This window comes from Littorina saxatilis, linkage group LG5 (assembly GCF_037325665.1).
Source record: "Littorina saxatilis isolate snail1 linkage group LG5, US_GU_Lsax_2.0, whole genome shotgun sequence".
NCBI classification, from domain to species: Eukaryota; Metazoa; Mollusca; class Gastropoda; order Littorinimorpha; family Littorinidae; genus Littorina; species Littorina saxatilis.
The window spans coordinates 51717534-51734673 of record NC_090249.1 but is presented as its reverse complement, the minus strand read 5'-3'; the positions used below and the strand labels follow the sequence as shown (position 1 = coordinate 51734673).

General features: G+C 42.1%; 2 protein-coding genes across 3 annotated transcripts in view; one reads left to right on the top strand and one right to left on the bottom strand.

Annotated features, from left to right (window-relative positions):
- The first annotated feature begins 2975 nt into the window (after window positions 1-2975).
- LOC138967411 (mitochondrial enolase superfamily member 1-like) lies at window positions 2976-13753 on the top strand. The gene is made up of 16 exons (XM_070339953.1): window positions 2976-3307; window positions 4123-4225; window positions 5287-5402; window positions 5802-5888; window positions 6121-6147; window positions 6457-6497; window positions 6957-6988; window positions 7340-7378; window positions 8028-8110; window positions 8333-8367; window positions 8717-8804; window positions 9497-9631; window positions 10799-10970; window positions 11556-11655; window positions 12647-12728; window positions 13129-13753. Exons 1-16 carry the CDS (start codon window positions 3224-3226, stop codon window positions 13237-13239), a joined length of 1335 nt encoding a protein of 444 aa, XP_070196054.1. The 5' UTR covers window positions 2976-3223; the 3' UTR covers window positions 13240-13753.
- Window positions 13754-13942: 189 nt separating this feature from the next.
- The window catches only part of LOC138967412 (metallothionein 20-II-like), a 4824-nt gene continuing 1626 nt past the window's right edge, over window positions 13943-17140 (bottom strand). For both annotated transcript variants that reach the window (XM_070339954.1, XM_070339955.1), the window contains exons 2-4: window positions 16627-16740; window positions 15169-15279; window positions 13943-14490 (exon numbers count right to left, since the gene is read on the bottom strand). In XM_070339954.1, the coding sequence (XP_070196055.1) occupies window positions 14417-14490; window positions 15169-15279; window positions 16627-16740 (299 nt within the window). In that variant the 3' untranslated portion in view covers window positions 13943-14416. The remainder of the gene's footprint in view (window positions 14491-15168; window positions 15280-16626; window positions 16741-17140) is intronic.

The following is a 17140-nucleotide window of genomic DNA, read 5'->3' as shown; positions in this document are numbered from 1 at the left end:
CACATGGGTATTCTTGGTCTTGTGTAAAAGAGAGAGACAGAGAGCCGGAGAGAGAGAGAGCCGGAGAGAGAGAGAGAGAGAGAAAGAGAGAGAGAGTGTGTGTGTGTGTGTGTGTGTGTGTACATGTATGCGTGTGTGTGTGTGTCTGTCTGTCTGTCTGTGTGTCTATTTATCTGTCTGTCTATATTTGCAATGTGCCTGCATGTTTTTTTCTTTCTGAGTCAGTTGAAATCAAAAACCAGGTTGTTTCTTAGGTGAATGTTCCCACAGAAGTTTAGGCCTGAGAAAGGATGATTACAAACACAGGCACTTAAAACAATGTTGTTTTTCAAATGTATGGGCCCATCTCTGCATCTGCTCTTTGTACAGATACTGAGTGGTAAGACGCCTGGTTACAACATTTTCTCCTAAGCTAATGCCAAATACTTGTTGGCTAAGTCATTTAAAGTTAAAAAAACAAAGGAATACTGTACTCACCAATACAAGAACGAGACGAGACGGTACGAATTTTTGCTTATGGAAGCTTCATCAGGAAAAACAAGAACACAAAAGACAACAAAAAGCAGACGCAACACGGAACGAACAAGGTTTGAAAGAAAATGGAGGGGAAACACGCAAAAAAAGGGAAGGAACTCTAGGTGTTTTGCGTGTTTCCCCTCCATTTTCTTTCAAACCTTGTTCGTTCCGTGTTGCGTCTGCTTTTTGTTGTCTTTTGTGTTCTTGTTTTTCCTGATGAAGCTTCCATAAGCGAAAATTCGTACCGTCTTGTCTCGTTCTTGTATTGGTGAGTACAGTATTCCTTTGTTTTTTAACTTTGTTCATCTTACCACAGTCACTTCGTTGTTTAGATTAAGTCATTTAATTAAGAAACAGGTAAAACAAAACCTCAAAGATAATGTATTCAGGTACAGTTGAACCGGCCCTGATCACCACCTCAAGAATGACCACCTGTCCAAAGCGACCAACCCAAAGCATCCCAAATGGTCTTTTTCTATCTGTAGTTCACCTTTCCATAACAACTTGTCTATAACGACCAGTTTTGGTTAGTTCCTTATGTGGTCGTTATGGACAAGTTTAAGAAAAAAAAAAAGGTCTTTGTTTTTTGGCAAAATAACTGAAAAATATGTTTTTTTGGAGGAAAAAAAATTAAATTAAAAAAAAAATATCCCGACCTACCGACCCTATTTTTTTTTGCCTATGTTACCGTAAACAGACTATATTTGTTTTTGTGCCTAATGTAAAGGCGGTGCTTAGTTGAACCCAAAGTCAACTACGCGAAGACTTCGCCCAGTTCAGGACAGCCTTTAAAGGTGTCTGTGTATATATATACATATATATATATATAGGATAGGATATGCGCCGAAATGGCTGCGATCTGCTGGCCGATGTGAATGCGTGATGTATTGTGTAGAAAATTCCATCTCACACGGCATAAATAAATCCCTGCGCCTTGATTATGTGCGCAATATAAATTGAATAAAATAAAAATAAAAATATAAAAAAAACTAATTCCTGCGCTTAGAACTGTACCACGGAATACCCGCGATATAAGCCTCATATTGATTGATTGATTGATATATATATATGTATATATAATATGTGTGTGTGTGTGTCTGTGTCTGTGTCTGTGTCTGTGTGTGTGTGTACCTGTCTGTCTGTCTGTCTCTCTCTTTCTCAAAGAAACAAACACGTACAGCAATACACACACACACATACCAATGCATGCAAAAAGTCATACTAATAAAACCATTAACACACACGAACACATGCAAGCACACACACACGAACATGCAAGCACACACACAAGCAAGCATTCTAATACACTAACACACACACACACACACACCAATGCATGCATATTAGTATACTATCACGTGCGCACACATAAACACACACATCTGCTGCTGACTCACAAGGCTACAGGCACCCAAATCAATCAGAATGCGGATGGCGACCATGCACTCACATTCTCCACTGCGCCTGCACTATGCCATGGACACATTACTGGGGTAAAAGAACATTGTAATGACAATAAAAAACGCTGGCGCTGGACCCGAGTACTCTTCAGACTGGCTCGCTCCCCCAGTATGAAAGTTTTTGTCTTGTGCACGTGGATTTAAATTTTTTTTTTTTATTAACACAATTAAAAAAATTATTAGAGTAAAATAAAACATTAAACAAAAGTAAACAAAAATTTAAAAAAAATTAAAAAAATAGAAAAATAGACCGCCCATGCCGGGAATCGAACTCGGATCACTTTGGCACAGTATGAAAGTTTTTGTCTTGTGCACGTGAATTAAAAAAAAAAATTTAATTTATTTTACACAATTAAAAAAATTATTAGAGTAAAATAAAACATTAAAACGTTCATAATAAACAATAGTAAACAAGAATTAAAAAAAAAAAATAGACCGCCCATGCCGGGAATCGAACCCGGATCCCTTTGGCCACCAAGCCACCACCTTGAATCACTGACACAGTGTCCCTGTCGCTCTCTCTCGTGCTCTCTGTCTCTCTTTCAGTCTCACCGAGACCAAACCTGCACTGTAGTTTCTTTGCCGAGACCAAATTAATCCCCACCCGCTGGCTGGCTCGTCTCGCATGCAATACGCATGCTTTTCATGACGCACGCGTTCGGCTGTTCTATCAGCTCAATGGCTGGCTGTCGCTCCGATTGAATTCGTCCAACCGTCAAGAACTTTTGTGTTTTTTGGGGCATTTAGGTCCCAGGTAACATTATGAAGTTTTAATACGATCAATCGGACCTATTATCAAGTTAGTGTATCAACTTTTGAACGAACTGCGCCCAGTAGTTTCCCAGCAATAAGCTGTTAAGTCGAGACAGACACACACACAGATACACACACAGACACACAATTAAAGTCTGCTGGACCCAAGTACTAGCGTACTCGGGGATAAATGTTTTTACTCGTTCAGGTGCGTGTGGATAAGCTCACAAGTTTCTATCAACCTTGACCTCAATTATGCGTGCAACATGCTGCTGAAAGCTTCAAGTTTGGAGTTATCGAGATAGCAAAACCACAACGAATCCATTGGACAGTGTTTGACACGAGTAACTGCCTATTCGTGCAAAGATGGTGTTATCTTGCTGAGGATAGAAAGTCCTCCTGCTAAGATTGTAGAAGTATCCGAAGGTAGCAGGTCATTTTCGCACTGATGGTGTAGCAGACGACACGTTGAAAGCTCTAGCAGACGACACAAAATGGCTCCCACAAAGATTACAGGTTGCAGCGTCAGGGATATTCGTTTTCCTACATCCCTCGAAAAAGATGGATCTGATGCTATGGTAATTAATGACTTATTTACGAGTGCGCGTGCTCTCTCTCTCTCTCTCTCTCTCTCTCTCTCTCTCTCTCTCTCTCTCTCTCTCTCTCTCTCTCTCTCTCTCTCTCTCTCTCTCTCTCTCTCTCTCTCTCTCTCTCTCCACAAGCTAGGGTGTACAATGGTATTGTCCAGGCCGGAGCTTGTGTAAAGTAATGATTAAAAGTGTTCTTTTTCACAAGTTTATAAGTCTGCATCCACACAAGATGTCACGCTTTCTTTCTTATTGACACATGGCTATTTACTAGTTCAAACTGCATCGTAAAGAACATGTTTTTGTGTCACATGCAAGCATGACAGAATGTGAAAAGAATATTAAGTTGACTCGGAGGGGGCGTGTTCCGGGCAACAGGCGCATGAAATTACTTTCTTGGTAGACCTGTTGACTAATCAGCATGGTTAAAACGAGACATTGACCCGGATTATGATATGCACCTGTTGCAAGGCTGTATACATGTTATGCATTTGTTTTAGCATGTGTAGTGTACATTTCTGAACAGACGAAAGAAATAATAATATTTGAGCAACAGCTAGATGTGATGAAAAAATGCGAGAGGTTTATTGAAAATCTGAATTAACTTATAGAACTTATCCAAAAACAAAAATAAATAAATAAATAAACAGCCCTGAATTGTAGACCTGGATAGGGGTAAAAGACATTGAGTTCAACCTCGAGCCTTGTTCGGATTATTAATTGTTGCTTGCCTGTAAATAAAAGAGCAACAACAAAAATCTTTTCTTGTATTGTTATTCTTATGACATTGTGCATTGTTCCAACAGAATCTGGCTCCAGATTATTCCTGCCCTTATGTTGTCCTCAAGACAGACTCGGCCTTGGAAGGGCACGGCATTACCTTCACTGTTGGAAAAGGCAACGAAATTGGTACGATAATAACTCAGCGAATGACCCCCTCTCCCCCCCCCCCACCCCCCCCCCCCCCCCGCTCCCCCCCTCTCTCTCTCTCTCTCTCTCTCTCTCTCTCTCTCTCTCTATCTCTCTCTCTCTCTCTCTCTCTATCTCTCTCTCTCACACTCTCGGTTCACAAATTTAAAGGCACAGTAAGCCTCCCGTAAACCATCACAGATACGGTCAGGCTTTTACACACAGTACAAACACCCTTTCATTTAAACACTCACCGATTGAGAACATCCTAGGTGCCCTCCGTAAAGAGCGAACAAAGAATTTATTTTTGCGTGGTTTATCTTACCCCTGAGCCATCGTGAACCCGTGTGATCCAGTTTCCCTTTTTCACAATGTAGTCGTCAGTTAGTCATTTGAATGCGACTCGATGTGAGCTTATTTACAATAGCACGTTTTTATGCACGAAACAAACGGCTGTGGTTCACAAGAACTCTAGCGATGGCTTTTGACTGTGTATGCATAAACCGTCGTCTGCTACGACCCTTGCGTGACCCTGCTTCCGGGCTTTTCTTTTTTCAAACTTGAAAATTGCTCGCTCTTTACGTAGGGTACCTAGGATGTTCCCGTTTGGTGAGCGTTCAAATGGAAGGGTGTTTGTACTGTGTGTAAAAGCCTGACAGTATCTGTGATGGTTTACGGGAGGCTTACTGTCCGGGCGTGATTTCCGGTATTGAATATTCATAACAGCCGTTCAGCACCATAACGAGGCGCCATTGTTGTAGAGGACCAAGTCCACAAAAATAAATTCTTTGAAAATTTCTCACGCTCGACAGAAAGCAGCCAGGATGTTCCCGTTCGGTGAGCGTTCAAATGGAAGTATGCTTGTCACACTGTATGTATACGCTCGGGGAGCTCTGTGATGGTTTACGGGAGGCTTACTGTGCCTTTAATTGTCTGTTGCCCTGTTCCTTCCTGCCTTCCTTCCTTCCTTCCTTCCTTCCTTCATTTCTTCCTTCCTTCCTTCCTTCATTTCTTCCTTCCTTCCTCATTTCTTCCTTCCTTCATTCCTTTCTGTCATTCAGTGTGTCATGCTGTGACGGTGCTGAGCAAGATGGTGGTGGGACAGTCACTGGACACGATCTACGGCAACTTCGGAATGTTCTGGCGGTCACTCACCAGCGAGGATCAGATGAGATGGGTCAGTGTTCAGTCCATCGATCTTGTAAACCATGAATCGTTGCATGATGGTACCGTGGTGAAAATGATGATGTTACTGTTGTTTGTATTTGTGTTGTGTCACTTAGTGTGTGTGTGTGTGTGTGTGTGTGAGTGTGTCAGTGTGTGTGTGCGTGCGTGCGTGAGTGCGTGTGTGCGTGCGTGTGTGAGTGTGTGTGTGTGTGTGTGTGTGTGTATGTGTGTGTGCGTGTGTGTGTGTGTGTGTGTGTGTGTGTGTGTGTGAGTGTGTGTGCGTGCGAGTCTGCCTGCCTACCTGCCTCTCTATCCGTCTGTCTGCCAGTGTTTGAGATTGCATACATGTCGGCTCATATTTTTAACAGGGACGTATTTTAACTTAGTTTTTCCTGTTTTGGATTTTCAGTTGGGACCAGAGAAAGGAGTGATGCATCTGGCTGTTGCAGCCCTCACAAATGCATTGTGGGACCTTTGGGCAAAGATTGAAGGAAAGGTATGCGTGTGCATCTCGAAGAATTTGTCCTCATATTTCACGTTAAAGGGATCCGGGAGCCAATCAATTTAGCGTTTATATTTCTCATTTCATAAGTGGAGGAGCGACTCTTTGATTGAAATGCTTACTGTAAAATTAAATTGATGTGACAAACAGGACGAAGATTAATTCTCATGATGACAACAACGATGTAGAGAACAATAATGATTAAATGTTCTTTTTCTTGTTTCAGCCACTGTGGAAACTGCTTGTCGACATGGTAAGCCTGTAATTTTTGTAGTTTTATTTGATCGTAATACCAGAGATGAAACCGATTTTCTTTCGCTACTTAATTTGCCAAAATGGCCGCAAGACATTCCAGAGAGCTATACTCTCTGCTTTTTCTCTTTAATTTTGGGTAAAAGTTCTTTTCTATTACATACAGTCATTTAGTGCATGAGTGTGTTCGTGTATATGTGTGTGCTTGCGTGCTATGATTTGCCCATAATAAACAGATGCGGTTGATCTGGAAGCTTGACGGTAATATACACTTGTACATCTATAACATTAACAACGTGGTTTTTTTCAGGAACCAGAGAAACTGGTATCAACTATTGATTTCCGCTACATGTAAGTATTCATAAGTCTACGTTGTAAATTGGTTTGATAATTCCTATAAATGTTTACCTTAGTAATGTCAGACTTCCGGCAATTCACATGCTTGTCAAACAATAATTTAAATTGCATGTTACATAAATGGAGCTGACTTTTGAAATCTGTCTAATTGTCCTCAGTCCATCAGCTGGGGGAACATGGGAACCTACTGTCAACATATTTAAAAATCTTACCATTTCAAAATGCCTTTCGCGAAGACAATAGATTTTTATTTTGCTTTTAAAAAGAATTCGTACAAAAAAAGACATGTGTTGCTGTTTGCTCTTGTACAACATGATTTTTTTGTTTTATAGACAGTCAGTGACACTTTCAGTTAGAATGCGTCCATCGCATCTTCTCTGTTCTTTATTATACGGTTTTGGTGTTTTAATGTGAAATGATGTCATTTTAATGTATTTATCTTTTCTTTCGTAGGATGGATGCCCTGACACCGCAAGAAGCAATAGGTATTTTGAGAATTGGTTCATTCTCTTGTCTGTCCGTAGCATCTCCGTGTGAATTTGAAAACAAAATGAAGGCTATATGAGAAGTAAATCTATATGATAGTTCACACGCTCAAACACACAGACACACGCAGACACACCCAGAAAACACACAGCCACTAACAACACTGCACACACACGCGCACACACACACGCACGCACGCACTCACGCAAGCACGCACGCTTGCACACACACGCACGCACCCGTGTGAAACAGTATTCGACTATTTTGTTTCTTGTGTTATGTTTTTTTCATATTCATTTCTCCACAACACCGAAAGCCCTAATTTTACGTTTATAAATTCTGGTTTTCAGACATGCTGAAAAAGGCGCGCAACGGAAGAGAAAAACGAGGTAAATACGTACAGTGATTAAGAAGCACCACGAACTTCGTTTCGTTGCCATTTTCGGTTGTCAAGAACGTGACTTCTGTGTGCAAATGCGTGCACAAGTTACGGAAGTCATTGATTAAAAGCGATACAGAAAAAAAAATTAAACACACACACACACACGTCAAATCTTCAATTTTATCCAAACATTACATTTTTCCCACGAAAAGTGATGATGTGTTTTAAACTCCGGTCACCTTAGTTTTGACTTCTGAGGAACTAACAATACAGTTCAAATGGAGGATTTGCGGCTTGTACGGGAACAGTTCTGCTATGCGTGAGGTGTGCTAGTTTATTGTTTTTGATTGTGTTTATTTTTTTAATGTGACAGGGGAGACTACCGCTCTTTTCACAGCAGACTCTGCACCCGAGTTGTTGGCCTTTAAAAGTCAACACCGGTGTATTGTAGAATTCTGTTTGTGATAGGGTCTGGTGGTTTCCGATTGTCTGTATGTTCATGGAAACCTTCGGGTTTGCATAACAGTTTTTATAGGGCTAAGAAATTAGCCCTAACATTTTCAATCCTGTTTGATTGCACTTCGCTTCCCGAGGTGATCGTAGTGTTTCGGCACACGGTTACATTAAGAATGAATATGAGACTTTTGTGTCCACAGAAAAAGAAATGCAAGAAAATGGGTTCCCTTGTTATACGACGTCCTGTGGCTGGCTTGGCTACGAAGACGACAAAATCAAAAAGGTGAGCATTTGAGTGGAGACAGACGGACAGACTGGTAGAAACGCACCCACGCTAAAATCACTCTCTCACTCACTCAATTACTCACTCATTCACTCACTCACTCGCTCACTCACTTATTCACATTACATGCTGAAAGGCTTATGAGGGAACTCTGTTAACAGGATTTTGGGTGTGCTTGTTTTTGCATTTAATTTAAACAAAAATAAATTGGTATCATTTCAGTTGTGCAAAGAAGCGCTGGCAGAGGGCATTACAAGGTTTGTAGACCAATGTATTTCTTCTGTCCAGTTTCTTTTGTTGAACGTTTGAAGGGAAATATTAACGAAACAATGAGAGGAGAGACACTGAGAGATTAGATCAGATTGCTTTTAACAGCGCGTGTGTGCGCATGTGTGTGTGTGTGTGTGTGTGAGAGAGAGAGAGAAAGAGAGAGAGACTGAGAGAGAGAGAGAGAGAGAGAGAGAGAGAGAGAGAGAGAGAGAGAGAGAGAGAGAGAGGCAGACAGATTGATAGAGAAAAAGAGAGAGAGAGGCAGACGGTCAGACGGACGGACAGACAGCCAGAGGGAGAGAAAGTCATGTTTTTGTTCATATTTCTGTCACCTAGGTTCAAGGCCAAAGTTGGTGCAGACCTTGCAGACGACAAGAGGAGATGTCGTCTGCTTCGTGATTTGATCGGACCGAAGAACATTCTGGTAAGCAGAAAATACAAGCTATAATTATGCTCTTGAACAGACGGATACATGCGTCCAGGGATTGGGCTGAGAATGAGAGATACAGGCAAATTGCAGTACAATTGTTTTTAAATTAAAAAAGAAAAATATTGACAGGTTTTGTGAAGGCCTGAACAGGGTCAATCAACCGAAGAGAAAGAGCTTTTTAGGATGATTAAGAAGCCGGTCGGAAGAGGGAGACCCTTTGATTAAATGACAGATCGTTCAACCGGCTTGTGGTGTGCAGCTTGTGGCCAAATCTCTGCTTTACACCTTCATCTGTAATATGTATGCAATGTGTATTTAATAATTATGCAATTTGTATGTCATGTTTCTGCAATGGTTCTGCAATGTTTATGCAAGGTTTATGAAGTGTTCTTGCAATGCCTATGCAATGTTTTATGCACTGTTTATAAAGTGTTCATACAATGTTGATGCAATGCCTATTCAATGTCTATGCAATGGTTATGCAATGTGTATGCCATGTCCATGCAATGTCTTTGCAACTTATATGCAGTGTTTATTCCCTTTGTATGCAATGTCTATGCAAAGTTTATGCAATATCTATTCAATGTTTATGCAACTTATATGCGCTGTTTATACAATGTTTATACAATGTATATGCAATGTTTATGCATTATTTATGCAATGTTGACATCATCACTGTGTGTCAGCTTGTGGACGCCAACCAGAGGTGGGAGGTGCAGGAGTCTATTGACTGGATGAAGGAACTGGTTGACTGCAACATCACATGGATAGAGGAACCCACCTCTCCTGACGACATTCTGGGGCACCAGGAAATCGCTAAGGTAATTCAATCGCCGAATAATCTGAAACGAAGGGGCGATCTGAGAAACAAGGGACGTAAGCGCTCTAAAAGCGGTGTAACAAGAGCAAGTGAGAATACAAAAAAGTTAAGTTATTTGAACGTCGAATTCAGGACAAAACTAAACATTCACAAGAACTTCAACCTATCTGAGTTCAAGGTAGACAAACAAAAGACACGACAAACAAACATAATGGGGACAATTAATGGGAAAAAGAACTTTAGTCATAAGTCATTTGTCACACCAAGACTGTCATTCGGCAAGGGACGTTTGTATGAGCTCCCACTGTGTGTAACGTGTTTAACAAAAGCAGAGCTTTTATCGATTTCGACTACCGTAATCTTATCACTCAAACGGAAGTATTTGGTGTGAAAAAGGACCAATCAAGAAGGATGCTCCCTGTCTGTTAAAAAAATAAAGAAGGAATTATTTGGCAGTAACCAATCCTATATGACTCGCTCCTGAAAATGACAGAAAGATGAGTTATTATCCGATTAAATCAAACGGTTAACGAGGATCATTACTGAGACAGATGACATTGAACTGCGGTTGAAATGATGGGCGGTTCTGGTGAGATTATGCCCCCTCTTTCTTTCGGCTGGCAACTGGGCGCTACCTCGCGGCAAGATCACACGAGAAAGGAAAAATACCTTGCATTGGTCCCAAATAGCACATCGGTTTGGTAACAGTTCGTGTGTAAGTCGTGAATGTTATACAGTAAACAGACAATAGTCGGTTCTGGTGAGGTTATGCCCCTTCTTTCTTTCGGCTGGTAACTGGCGCCACCTCGCGGCAAGATCACAGGAGTTGTCTCGCGTTATCACCCAAGACTGAAGCGCTCATTACCTGCTCTCTCTGCCCTATCCAAGTAATTGTTGTCATTTCAGCCATCGCTCAGTAGGTACTATGATAGTTTGTTGCAATGTATCAAAATGCCGTTGTCTTTGCATTTGCATTTTCATTTCCATGCTTGTCATTCTCTCAGGTGCTAGGAGATTGGTTCCACATAGCAGCGTTTTGTCTTTGAATTTTTTTTTCATTTTCTGGTTACAAAAAAAAATTCTGTTCGTTCTGCTTTTTAATATTGTTTTATTTATTTCGTTTCATTGTATTCTTATTCATTTTGTACTTTTGCCGTATGTTTTGTAGGCTCTGGTACCACTTGGTATCGGTGTGGCCACGGGCGAGCAGTGCCAGAACCGCATCATGTTCAAACAGTTCATCAAGGCTGGTGCCATGCAGTTCTGTCAGATAGACGCGTGTCGTCTGGGGGGTGTCAGCGAGTGTGTCGCCGTCATTCTCATGGCTTGCAAATACGGAGGTAAATTTGCTTTTTCTGAATGCTTTGGACACACTCCTTCTCGTGAAAACATCTCGGCTCACCATCCTAGAATTGGCCATGCTCCTAAGTAAGATAGGACCTATCCTAGACCGTCCGTAAGGTCCACTACCAAATCTGAACTCCCTGACTGCTTGCTGTAGATATTGAGTTGGACATTTTTTATGAATTAATTTTACGAACATAATTTATCAAACAATTCCAGCTGTGCCGCACTGAGAGCATCCAAGCCAGTAATTTTTGGTATGTGACCAAGTGGAAGAATAGGCCAATCCCATGTAACATCTTGGCCAGGCCTAAGATGGTGAGCCCAACTGTTTTCTCGATAAGGAGTGTACCTTTACAATTGTATAACTCATAACGTTCCATAACCGTCATCATTTGGCCATAACTATTCCTAAAGCACTGGTTGTGCCACCACTCTGGCTATCCATAGTATGGCTCATATAGGCCTTATACCCTATCGCATTTCTTTTGCTAGTGTTTTCTCCATAATTTCAAACGGTAAACACACTCATGCCTTACCATCGTTATTCAGAGAGCCTTTCATTGTTTATTCCATTTTAGTGCCTATATGCCCGCATGGTGGTGGTGTCGGTCTGTGTGAGCTGATCCAGCATCTCTCCATCTTTGACTACATTGCCGTGTCAGCTTCTCTGGAAAACAGGTCTGTCTGTCTGTCTGTCTGTCTGACTGTCTGTCTGACTGTTTGTCTGTCTGTCTGTCTGTCTGTCTGTGTGAGCTGATCCAGCATCTCTTTATCTTTGACTACATTGCCGTGTCAGCTTCTCTATTCTTTCTTTCTTTCTTCGTTCATGGGCTTAGACTCCCACGTTCACTCATGTTTTTAGCACGAGTGGATTTTTACGTGTATGACCGTTTTTACCCCGCCATTTAGGCAGCATACGCCGATTTCGGGGGAGTCAGCTTCTCTTGAAAACAGGTGTGTGTGTGTGTGTGTGTGTCAGTGTGTGTGTGTGTGTGTGTGTGTGTGTGTTTTGAGAGGGGGGGTATGTGTAGGGTAGTTGTGTTTGTGTGTGTGTGTGAGTGTGTGTGTGTGTGTCTGTGTGTGTGTGTGTGTGTGTGAGTGTGTGTGGAAGATAGACGAGTGGAGCACTTTAGTGCCCGGATATTCACTGTGGTATGTGCTTATGTGCAAGAAAGTCTTAGTCGGGAGCAATCTCTATGTCTTGCTGTGCTGTTTATCGGGGTAAGGTTATTTCCATAACACTTGAACGTCAGGAGAAAGCGATTCAGTATTTGTTCCCTTGAATACAGTTTCAATGGACGATTTTCGGAAATAACTTCGTCGGGTTTGTATAGGTTGTGAATGAGTGAATACCCTTGCTTGTCCTCTGACAAATAACTTCACACGTGCTCCTGTCCACGTGTTTCCGACACACGACTCGGTAGTGATTGGCCCCTCCAATGTTTGTCCAAGTAAAAAGCAAGGGCATTCACTCTTTCACAATTCATACAAACCCGACAGAGTAAAATGATTTTGGGAATTCGTCTATTATCAGAACACTTGGAGAGAACGCACCATATTATTTTCTGCTAACGCATCTGTAACGTGGGAAGATGAAAAAAAGTGACACAACCGTCACACGCTGAAGAAGAAAAAGTTGATGACAAGCGGTGTTGTCATATCATTTCAGAATGACTGAGTACCTGGACCACCTTCACCAGCACTTCAAGAACCCGTGTGTCATGAACAGGGGGAACTACGTGCCTCCCAAGGTAACTGATAAAGCGTATATAGTCTTATGATTTACTCACAGGTTTTCTAAACTGCAGGCAAAAGAAGAAAAATATGCCCAATAGAGATACAGTATCTCAGTCCTAAACGAGGCTGTAAAATGTCCAGATTTTTTTCTCTCGTGTATTTTTCATTTTAAGGACATTATCTTTCATTGTCGTTTTGTTGCGCTCCCTCCAGGAAAGGAATCAGTTCCAGGAGTGCAGGTGGCGGGTTACACCCACCTAAACACGCACACACTTAGGTAGAGCGACTTAGTTGTCGCTGCTACCTTTTCCACTGTGAGGAAGCGACCCAAATTTCTCAGACAAGTAAAGTAATGAAAGCCTTACTTCAAAATGTGGTAACTGCATTAGTCTTTTTCTCTCCATGTGTTGACAGGCACCTGGCTACAGTATCGACATGAAGGAAGAATCGCTGGCCGAGTACGAGTGGCCCAAGGGCAAGGTGTGGCAGAAACTCATCGCTCAGGGAGCCTACACTGTGGAGTAGTGTGACGTCAGTAATGGCAGTTGCATGATGACGTCACGCACCACGCTCTCAAAGAGGGTGACGTCATGTAGAAGCGGGGACGGGGATGATGTCAAGCTACGTCTCTAGAGTATTGTGACAGTATCGTCAGCAACCAGTACACTGATTTAATGTGGCGTGTGGAAACTTCATGATGTCACTAAACGCTTGTACTGACTTCGTACCTACTACCACTATTCCTCCCCCCCCCAAAAAAAAACCTTGCTTCTGTCCTTTGCCGTTTTGGAGCACACACACTAATCAACAACAACGAAAATCAGAATGTACACGTTTCCCGCATTTCGGTCTTCGGTTGCACACATAATTGTACTGTTATACACGTGTTCTGCTTCTGCACTTGTTTGCAATGCAGGGTATTACATATATTGTCTCGGATTTATATAATCAGTCTCCCAGCAAACAGTATTTTCGAATGGATAATCATGTTGTTAACTATTGAAATAATAAAGACCGAAACAACTTATAGCGACACTTGCATAGATATACTGACCTGAGTTTTTTTGAACGAATGAGGTCTTCCGAGAACTTGAGCTTTGTTCTGTATTTGTGAGTAAGCGAACTGATGTACACACACACACACACACACACACACACACACACACACACATACACACACACACACACACACACATTTTCAAGAGAAGCTGACACAGACGAAATCAGCTGAGATCACAGTGTCTTATTGAATTCATTAAAGCCTTCAATATCTCACGGTTTATTTGATAATACATGCATACATGATTAAATGCCTCGTAATAGCCACTTCCACAAACATGAGCCATTTGACTTAAATATAAGCAGTAGGTCAGTTTCTCACCAGAATAACAATCCGAAGAATACATATTTTCTTAAGAATTCACTTTTAATGCTCACACTCGCAATATGCGAACCCACACTCACACATTCAAATTCATAAATGTTTAATTAGTTACAAAAACAACATAGTGGACATGCGAACAGAATCATAATCATCAAAGTGAGAACAATTAAGCTCTTATAACAAACACTTCAGTCAGTTGAAATCACAAAATTAAAAAAAAATTCAAATAAAACATTTCCAGACAAACGCATCACCCTTCAATGAGTGAACTAGTGTACGTGTCATGTCTGGTGTGTATGTCTAGTTTGAATTTTCTGTTTACAGCTTTCCAATGGATCCTTTAGAACAGTTGCAGTTTCCAGGCATGGTACACGACACAACAGTCTCTGTGTCTAAAAAAAAGAAAAGACCAAAAAATAGTATTAGGAAAGCTAGAACTTGAGTTGTAGGCAACGTCACATTTTTTGTCCAAGATTCTCAAGTGAGAGAGAGAGAGAGAAGGGGAAAAAGAGAGAGATCAAATCAAATGAAATCTTATTTTACGAGGGTTGTGGCATAAGCAATATCAAACGAGTTTTTTTTCAACCAGCCCGAGAGAGAGAGAGAGAGAGAGAGAGGGGGGGGGGAGGGGGGGAGAGAGGGGGAGGGGGGGAGAGGGGGGGGGAGAGAGGGGGAGGGGGGAGAGAGGGGAGAGAGGGGGGAGAGAGAGAGACAGAATGAGAGAGAGATAGAGGGGGAGGGGAGAGAGAGATAGAGGGGGAGGGGGGGGGAGAGAGAGAGAGACAGAATGAGAGAGAGAGAGAGACAGAATGAGAGAGAGAGAGATAGAGAGAGACTGATGTAAATCTAATAAAGATAAGATGTTTAAGGCGCCATTTTCTGTCTTCCAATCTGTCCATAAACAATACAATATCTGATGTACAAAACAACAGACAGATCGAGAGAGACTAAACCATACAGACCATTATTCACCCATCCACTGACAGAGGAAGAGAGACACAACAGATAACACAAAATAACATGAACATTTGAGTTTTTCTTTGTATAATGTACACACAAAAAAATCTTACTTGAATCACAGAGTTTGGTATCAACAGCCTTGGCAGAGCAGCCCCCCTTCCGGCAAGGACAGCTTGAGCTACAGCGACACACCGTGCCGCAGCCTTTCACCACTTCGCCGCCTGCACATGGGGAAAAGAATTACATTCAGGATTTTTTTTTTTTTTTAATAGGATGGATTCTTAGTCAGCTCATCAGCGGTGTGCCTCATGAGTGTACGAACTGTTGACTCAGTTTGCACATGTGGTTACTAAATTTAGAACAATTCTCTTGAGTCAAAACAAAACAAAACAGTATGCAGATTTAAGTAAGTCAACTAAACAACATGTTCATTACCTCGACAGTGCACAGCGCAGTTACTGGTGGCTTTTTTGTTTTAAATTTGAAAATGTCTTCTATTTGAAAAACAAAAGCTGAGAGTTTTTACAGTAAGAGACGTAAGTATTCCAATGCATTGGAGCAGTTACTTCCCTTGTATTTCTAAGTCGCTCTTACTTGTTTTTTGAGATTTCGAAGGAGGAATGTCTGAGCCACCAGTGGATACCCACGTGGATCTAACGGGGTTGTAGGGAGGTGAGGGGGGAGGGGGGGAGACCCCTCTTTTACCCGGCAAATGTACCTTTTCTTCTCAAGGAGGGACCCAAAATACTCCTTGCAAATACTAAATGTCAACACTGAGCATGGGGGGGGGGGGGGGGGGGGGGGGGGGAGGGGGGGGGAGGGGGGAAGCAGGTAGCCCTCATTTGGGGAGCCCCTCCCTCTGATACACTATGCACAGCCCTGTAGGCAGTATTTAATCTACGAATTCCGAAAATATCTTTGTCGAGTTGGAATGGGTTGTGAAAGAGGAAATGCCCTTGCTTTATACTCGGACAAACATTGGAGGGGCCAATCACTGGCAAAGGGTGTGTTGGAAACACGTGGACAGCAGCACCAGTGAAGTTATTTATCAGAGAAAAAGCAAGGGTTTTCACTCATTCACAAACTAATCAAACCCGACGGAGTTATTTCCGACAAATCCTCCAATGTTAATTGTTCTTCTTCTTCTGCGTTCATGGACTGAAACTCCCACGTACACTCGTGTTTTTTGCACGAGTGGGATTTTACGTGTATGACCGTTTCTACCTCGCCATTTAGGCAGCCATACGCCGCTTTCGGAGGATGCATGCTTGGTATTTTCGTATTTCTATAACCCACCGAACTCTGACATGGATTACAGGATCTTTTCCGTGCGCACTTGGTCTTGTGCTTGTATGTACACACGAAGGGGGATAAGGCACTAGCAGGTCTGCACATGTTTTGACCTGGGAGATCGGAAAAATCTTCACCCTTAACCCACCATGCGGTAGTGGTCGGGATTTGAACTCACGACCTTCCGATCAAGAGGCCGATGTCTTATCCACTAGGCCACTACGCCCGTCTTAATTCATTTTTTTCTGAGTACATTGACTCAACAAACTAGTATGTACCTGCACAGGGTCTGGCCTGCAGCTGTGTGGAACACTGACATCCCTGAGCGCAGGAACAAGAGTCCTGGCAACTGGTACACCTCTCAGACACATCGCTGCTGGCACAACACAGTTCTGAAAACACAATCAATCTTATTATAGAATTATAATCTTATTGTGATTATACCCCACTCTCTCTCTCTCTCTCTCTCTCTCTCTCTCTCTCTCTCTCTCTCTCTCTCTCTCTCTCTCTCTCTCTCGAACATTTTACAAATACCATACACACAAAAGTAGGTTAACGTAGTGGGTTTTTATTAAGAACATTTCAAGCAACCTCTCCAACTCTGTCTAAGCTATACATGCGCAAATCAACACGAAGGCACAAACAAAAATCTCCAACGAAGGAGTAATTAGAACGTAGACCGTGTCGCATGTCTACCTCCTCCTCCGCCGCAAAAGGTAGGAACCTGATTTTTTTTTTATTTACGGCCATGCGTACCACACTTCCACTGATGCCAAACAGATGCTCAATCGA